The 8009-nt window shown below is 53.5% G+C and overlaps 1 protein-coding gene across 5 annotated transcripts in view; it reads right to left on the bottom strand.

The window, feature by feature from the left end:
* Nucleotides 1–403: 403 nt before the first annotated feature.
* PDE5A (phosphodiesterase 5A) overlaps nt 404–8009 on the bottom strand; it is a gene marked incomplete at its 5' end in the record, with an annotated part of 113700 nt that continues 106094 nt past the window's right edge. For 3 of the 5 annotated variants that reach the window (XM_080674754.1, XM_080674756.1, XM_080674758.1), the window contains 2 exons: nt 436–4403; nt 5388–5471. In XM_080674754.1, coding sequence (XP_080530880.1) covers nt 4269–4403; nt 5388–5471 — 219 coding nt within the window. In that variant the 3' untranslated portion in view covers nt 436–4268. Of the gene's footprint in view, nt 4404–5387; nt 5472–8009 lie in introns of all 5 variants that reach the window. The other 2 variants (XM_080674755.1, XM_080674757.1) reach the window with 1 other exon arrangement.

Genomic DNA, 8009 nt, shown 5'->3' with positions numbered 1-8009 from the left:
ACCTGACCCACCACCCACAGATTGGGGCCTCTTGCAATGACAATGAAAAGGAGGACTGAGTGGAGTTGCATCTATTGGAAACTGGGCAGCTGTGCTGGGATCCGGCCTGTGCACGTGGCCAGCATCCCCACTGCCCCCCATGCCTGCACCTCCATGCACAAGGCTGGGCCTGTCCTCCGGAGTGTGGCTGAGCTTTTGGAGTGAGGAGATGGGAAATGTGGCCGCAAGTGGGTGGCAAAGGATATTGCTAAAAAGAGGACTGTTGCTGAGAGGAGTCTGGGCCAGGGAAGGACTGTTCCTAGCTGGTAGGACCCAGGTTAGCGAGATCTAAAGTCTCTCCATCTACTCGACCCATTCCCTCTGCCTGAAATTCACACCCAATAACCACTCCACACTCACACGTGGTTGCTCATTCTTTCTTTTATTTTTACAAAGCGTGGCAACACTAGGGAACAACAGACAGTGAGGAGCCTGCCCTCTGGGGGCCACCCTGACTGTGGCTTGTAGGGCTGGTCCCCGTGAGGGCTGGTCCCCGTGAGTTCCTTTACAGGGATGTGTCTCTGAAATGCTTCTCGCGGTGGGGGTGGGGGTGGGGTAAGACGAGAAATCAACACCCACAGTTATTCAAATGGACTTAAATGCTAAACACAATATACATAGGACCTCCGTTATCCTAGTACAAAAATAGTGCCAGAAACTATATATTTGTTCAAATATGTTGAAAAGGTATAAGAATACAAATAGATATTAACAGTGGCTAGTGATGATTCATAAGGTTTTCTTTTCTTAAACTGTAATAGAAATTTCTATTTTCAGCTATTTACATGGCTTTCCACAGCATTCATTCGGACGTATCTCCACAGGCTTTGAGGAGAGTGTGGACGGCAGCGTGAGCTCCAACCTTCTTCCTCGCCGCCTTCCACGCAGCAGAAGGCCCACACTGTGCACGGCGGACAGGCTGCGGCCAGCGACCTCGGCACAGCTGGCGCAGGGACAGCCGCTGGAGGTGCAGCACACAGCCCCCAGGCACAGGCGCTGGCAACAAGCTCGCAGGAAGACAGGTGTCCTAACAGGTTCTCAGAAGGTCCAGGTGAGGAGCTCCTTGGAAAACCGCGTGACCACACGTTATTGATGAAAACAGAAGTGACACCGTGTGCCTGTGTCCCACGGCCACGCGCAGGCTCAGCGCTGAGCTGGGCTCACCAGCGCCGCCCACGAGGCTGGTGTGCCGTCTCCTTGGTGGCCCACGCCTGGCGCGTGGCAGGGACCGAGGCGGGGACCGAGGCGGGCCAGGGGAGTGGAACTGCCCCTGTGTAACCGCAGGCACTCGGGGAGGCAATGGCAGTGCCAGGGTTTCCTTCTCTCATTGCCAACGATCTCAGAATGAAGCAGAGCGGCCGTGAAGTCTGAGGAGCACGGACGATTGAAAAACACAGCAAACGTGAAATCAACGGGGTCTAACATGCATGCTCTGTGCTGGACACGGGCATGTCCCTTGCAGCTGGGCCCGTTCCCTCAGAGCCAGCATTCCGGCAGGTTCCCATGCTCCCGTGGCCAGCAGGGCTGGCAGGAAACTTCTGGGAATTAGGAGACGGGCGACCACCTCACGCCCGGGCTGTGCTCCGAGGCAGCTCAGCCCTGCGTCCCACGCTCACCAGCCGTCTGCGTGAGAATCCAGTGAGCGCGTGTCTCTGAGGAACCGAATGTGGGATCACAGCTCAGTGGCTGCGTGTCCCATGCGACAGTGGTCTCGGCTGCCGGGCACACAGAGCAGCGCCGCCTGTGACGTCCTCGGGGAGACAGAGGCTTCACCCGAACACAGCACCTCCGTCCAGGCGACAGAGGTTGTGACCCACACAAGTTCACACAGGATTGCGGTGGGCAAAGCCGCTGCTCCGAAAACTACCAGGCCGGTCAAGTTCACAGATTTTAAACAACTGAGTGAAAAGTGGGGGTTTGGGGCTGGAAATGGAAATGAAATAACGGCATAACGTTACTCAGCTAAAACCACACCAACCCCTTTCTCTGGAACAGAGCAAGTCCCTGCTGGTTTGGGTGATATATATACAGGGGAAGGCGGAGGCCTACACTCAGAAGGGCAGGAGTGGGGTTACAGCTGTGAGCACATGAAACAGCTTATTCTTGTAGCGCTACTTATTAATTGCTGTATTATTTTCCATACCAACAACTGTAAACCTACTCTTGGCCCACCCTGGACATATATTTTCCACCTAGGAAGCGGCAGGAAAGCAAATATTCACATAAGAATGAAAACTTTGTGCCACATACCAGATAGGAGTCCATGAATGGAATGATTTTCCTAAAAATTAAAATGACTGGAACCAGCTCTAAAGAAGTATTCTTCTGTAGGGACTAAAGTGCCAGGCATGGCAGAGCCTCACTTCTAATTTCTAAGCGAGTGAAGTATCTAAAGGCAAACCGAACAGTTTCTAATCGAAGTGTATCTCTTTGCCTGTTAAAATGGCCCCTCACACCCTCCCAGACTAGTCTGCGGTGGCTTTTACAGTCTCAGTGACGTGTGCCGGGGGGTCGGTACTGAAGTGTATGACGCAGACGGAGGCATAGTCACAGTGCACGGTGACAGGTAGGTTATTAGAGATGCCACTTCAGACAGTGTTCCACGCTGAGGAACACGCGTGCACATGGGTGTGCACAGGATGCAGGTGTGTGATTCAGGGGCAGCCTGTGACGGACACATCCGTGCCCCCAAAGAGGTGCCTTAGCTCATCTGTATGACATGAAATAGAAATAGGGTAACATCCTGAACATACAAGTGTCATGACAACCACACACACAGCATCACACAGTCCATAACTTGCAGACTGGCCTTTCCCACAGAGTAAAAGCCGTAAGATTTGTCCACCCCCCCCCCCCGACCTTTTTTTACCTGATGGTAAGAATACAGATGCATTATCTCAAGGTACACATACATATAAAACTTCACATGTCGAGTGTCAGGCAGTTTAGAGGAAAATGCTACACATGGAACCTTGTTTCAGTGAAAGCTTTGCTAATGCTGTTACCGCACCCCCACCCCCTCAGGAGATTTCCCCCCAAAACAGTGACAGAAACTTGTTTTTTGGGGGGGAGGGGGGCGGGTAACAAGCCAAACAAATACCTCTTTTCCTGCTCAGTCCAGACATTTGCACGGATTTGGAGATTATCTTCCCAGAAGCGGCCACCTGCCTCTGCTCTGCGTCTCCAATGCTGGATCGTGTACAGGAGCACACGCTATGAGTGGAGCTCAAATTCTAAAAACGTTCACATTTTCTAAAAGGACTGGAAGCTAGAGACGTGAATGGCACCAGCTCCAGCTCAGGGCCAGTGTGTAGGGCACGTGCCCACATTCTGCGATCCTGGGCGGACTAGTCCTACAAGCCCACGCTGGGCAATGTCTGTCATAAACAAGACTGCTGACTTCCTCAGGCCGGAGTGTCCTGCTGCCCCCGCGGTTTCATTTCTGGACAATGTCCAGGGTGGCCTTTTGCTGCTCTTTCTTAACTGCAGTCACATCTCACGTCAGCTCTGGGCTCCAATTGCCACTTTGTTCTTGATTTCCCACTGAGGTGCAAACCGGCCCCCTATAAACTACGCTGTAAGATGAACCGAGGAAGTTACAGATAAAAGAGGGACAGAACTGGTGGCCATAGCATTCCTGGGTCACACTGTCTGGTGATAAGACCAGTGAGAGTCAGTTAGAGGGCACCTTTGCTTTACAATTCTGCCCTGCAGCACTTCCTATTTGTTTGGGAGTTTTAACTGTTTTAACATAATACATTGTTGACAAATCTCCCCTTCCCCCTTCACATCCACGCAGCCCCAATTTTTCTCAACCTTATGCAGGTTTTACGTGTCACGGAATATATTCCATTTGCTCTGGGCCTATTTTTGAAAAAGAAAAGATTCCAAACATTCTTGAAAGGTCGGCAATTCCAAAACCACAAAACCAATTAATTAAAATTCCCAAGCCAAACAGCCAACTGAAGGCGAGAAACAGCCCACGCTTTCAGCAACGATTCCTGCGCTGACCTGCGGTGGGGGGGTGCGGTCCGTGCGGAGCGAGCCTCAGCTCAGTGGGCAACACACACACAGGTAGGTCCGCCCCCTACAAACAGTCCCGCTGTGCTCTCAGAAGCTGTGCACACACACCAGGACAGCCGTGGGAAGGGCACACGCAGCCGTGCAGTGTCCAGCCAGGCCGGGCCGTGCAGGCCGCGGTTGCGAGCACCTGCCCGGGGCCCAGGCGGTCAGCTGCGCGGGGCGGGGCCGCCGGCCCCATTGACCAGTGCATCCTGCTGTTCGGCCAGCGCCTGCCACTTCTGCCTGTTGTGCCTGCAGCCGTCCAGCAGCGGGGAGCAGTCGGGGGACACGTGCGCCAGCGCCTGGGGAAGGAGAGAGAGCCGCCTTAGGAGGCGCTAGGCAGCAGCCCTCCCAGGGTGCCGGCTGCACCGCTCCGCTCCTCGCAGGCAGCCCGCGGCTTTCCCAGGCTCCGTGATCAGCCATGAGACCACGGCTGTGACCACACAGAAGGTCCCCGGGGAGCGAGTCCGAGCTGACACAGAGCAAACACATGTCCCAAACCACAGCACTGGGCTGGGAGGCCCCGTGAGCCGCTGGCCGGAAAACAACGCGTTTTGCCTTTTTACGTAGCACAGACGTCGCTCTCTGCCTGTGACTGTCCGGGTTTTTGCGTTTTTCTATAAAATGTTTTTTTCTTATCATGTACTTAAATCAATTTTTACCCATGATTACAATAGGATGAAGTCATAATTCATTGTGGTGTTACTATTTAGCAACTATAGTGCCATAAATATTAAGGGAAAAGGATGTTCATTGCAGATTTCTTCATAATAGAGACACATTGACTTAAGCACCCAACAACAGGGTTGGTGATGGGATACCATTTAAACTTCGAAAGACAAGGGCAGCATCTATTTCCTGTACGTGGGGCATTAAAAATCTAAACTAGTAAACAGTTGTGTTAGGGAATATCTTCAACTCAAAAATAAAGACCCCAAGCAGCAGGTGCCTGGAGGTGGGACCTGCAATGTTCTTCCAGCCACTCCTTTAACCTCACAGACACCTATTAACACTATTTCGCTGCACTGTTCACTGAGAAAGAGTTGGATAATTAGCTTCTCTGTTTAGACCAGACTTAATGTACAAAGAATAACACTGACAGAGAGCGAGCCCAGTACATATCCTCAGGGAGGACACCGGGACATCAGTCCCAATGTCCCTGCACCACTAGGACTAGCACATGGCAGGCACTCAATAGATGGCTGCACTCGATGAAGTGAAGTGTCTGAGAAATTGCAAATACAAACTGTAGGAGTTTAGCAGCCTAGCAGTTTGCATGGAGATACCTCATAAAGCTGCAGGCAGATGGCGTCGATGAAGCCGACCTGCATACTTGGGATCTTATTCTTCTTCTCCCTGTTCATGAGGTCCTGAAGCACAAACACAGGACAGACACTCAAACCTGCAGCCACGGAAAGAGCACACTGCCTGTCCCGGGCCAGGGGAGGATGGCCTGGCGCCTACTCACCACCTCCTGACCTATGCTCGTCTCCTCAGCTGTGCCAGCCTCCTAACCTGTGCCAGCCTCCGGCACTACTCGCTGCAGCACCGTCAGGAAGGCCTGATCCTCAGCCTTGTCTGTCATGGCAGTGACCTTCCCACATCACCCAGAACTGACCACTACCCTAGAGCTGACCACTCCTAGAGCTGACACTGTCCTAGAGCTGACACTCTCCTAGAGCTGACCTCTCCTAGAGCTGACACTGTCCTAGAGCTGACCACTCCTAGAGCTGACACTGCCCTAGAGCTGACCTCTCCTAGAGCTGACACTGTCCTAGAGCTGACACTGTCCTAGAGCTGACACTGCCCTAGAGCTGACCTCTCCTAGAGCTGACACTGCTCTAGAGCTGACACTGTCCTAGAGCTGACACTGTCCTAGAGCTGACACTGTCCTAGAGCTGACACTGTCCTAGAGCTGACACTGCCCTAGAGCTGACCTCTCCTAGAGCTGACACTGCTCTAGAGCTGACACTGTCCTAGAGCTGACACTGTCCTAGAGCTGACACTGCCCTAGAGCTGACACTGTCCTAGAGCTGACACTGTCCTAGAGCTGACACTGTCCTAGAGCTGACACTGTCCTAGAGCTGACACTGCCCTAGAGCTGACCTCTCCTAGAGCTGACACTGCCCTAGAGCTGACACTGTCCTAGAGCTGACCTCTCCTAGAGCTGACACTGTCCTAGAGCTGACCTCTCCTAGAGCTGACACTGTCCTAGAGCTGACCTCTCCTAGAGCTGACACTGTCCTAGAGCTGACACTGTCCTAGAGCTGACACTGCCCTAGAGCTGACCTCTCCTAGAGCTGACACTGTCCTAGAGCTGACACTGTCCTAGAGCTGACACTGCCCTAGAGCTGACCTCTCCTAGAGCTGACACTGTCCTAGAGCTGACCTCTCCTAGAGCTGACACTGTCCTAGAGCTGACACTGTCCTAGAGCTGACACTGTCCTAGAGCTGACACTGTCCTAGAGCTGACACTGTCCTAGAGCTGACACTGTCCTAGAACTGACACTGCCCTAGAGCTGACACTGTCCTAGAGCTGACACTGCCCTAGAGCTGACACTGTCCTAGAGCTGACACTGCCCTAGAGCTGACACTGCCCTAGAGCTGACACTGCCCTAGAGCTGACACTGCCCTAGAGCTGACCTCTCCTAGAGCTGACACTGTCCTAGAGCTGACACTGCCCTAGAGCTGACACTGCCCTAGAGCTGACACTGCCCTAGAGCTGACACTGTCCTAGAGCTGACACTGTCCTAGAGCTGACACTGCCCTAGAGCTGACACTGCCCTAGAGCTGACACTGCCCTAGAGCTGACACTGCCCTAGAGCTGACACTGCCCTAGAGCTGACACTGTCCTAGAGCTGACCTCTCCTAGAGCTGACACTGTCCTAGAGCTGACACTGTCCTAGAGCTGACACTGTCCTAGAGCTGACACTGCCCTAGAGCTGACACTGTCCTAGAGCTGACACTGTCCTAGAGCTGACACTGCCCTAGAGCTGACACTGCCCTAGAGCTGACACTGTCCTAGAGCTGACCTCTCCTAGAGCTGACACTGCCCTAGAGCTGACACTGCCCTAGAGCTGACACTGCCCTAGAGCTGACCTCTCCTAGAGCTGACCTCTCCTAGAGCTGACCTCTCCTAGAGCTGACACTGTCCTAGAGCTGACACTGCCCTAGAGCTGACACTGCCCTAGAGCTGACCTCTCCTAGAGCTGACACTGTCCTAGAGCTGACACTGTCCTAGAACTGACACTGCCCTAGAGCTGACACTGCCCTAGAGCTGACCTCCCCTAGAGCTGACACTGCCCTAGAGCTGACCTCTCCTAGAGCTGACACTGCCCTAGAGCTGACCTCTCCTAGAGCTGACACTGCCCTAGAGCTGACACTGCCCTAGAGCTGACACTGTCCTAGAGCTGACACTGCCCTAGAGCTGATACTGCCCTAGAGCTGACACTGTCCTAGAGCTGACACTGTCCTAGAGCTGACACTGCCCTAGAGCTGACCTCTCCTAGAGCTGACACTGTCCTAGAGCTGACACTGCCCTAGAGCTGACACTGCCCTAGAGCTGACACTGCCCTAGAGCTGACCTCTCCTAGAGCTGACACTGTCCTAGAGCTGACACTGTCCTAGAGCTGACCTCTCCTAGAGCTGACACTGTCCTAGAGCTGACACTGCCCTAGAGCTGACACTGTCCTAGAGCTGACACTGTCCTAGAGCTGACACTGCCCTAGAGCTGACACTGTCCTAGAGCTGACACTGTCCTAGAGCTGACACTGCCCTAGAGCTGATACTGCCCTAGAGCTGACACTGTCCTAGAGCTGACACTGTCCTAGAGCTGACACTGCCCTAGAGCTGACACTGTCCTAGAGCTGACACTGTCCTAGAGCTGACACTGTCCTAGAGCTGACACT

The sequence above is a fragment of the Plecotus auritus genome (genome assembly GCF_963455305.1).
Source record: "Plecotus auritus genome assembly, chromosome: 6".
NCBI classification, from domain to species: Eukaryota; Metazoa; Chordata; class Mammalia; order Chiroptera; family Vespertilionidae; genus Plecotus; species Plecotus auritus.
The sequence above is the reverse complement of the archived record's forward strand: the minus strand, read 5'-3'. Positions and strand labels throughout refer to the sequence as shown.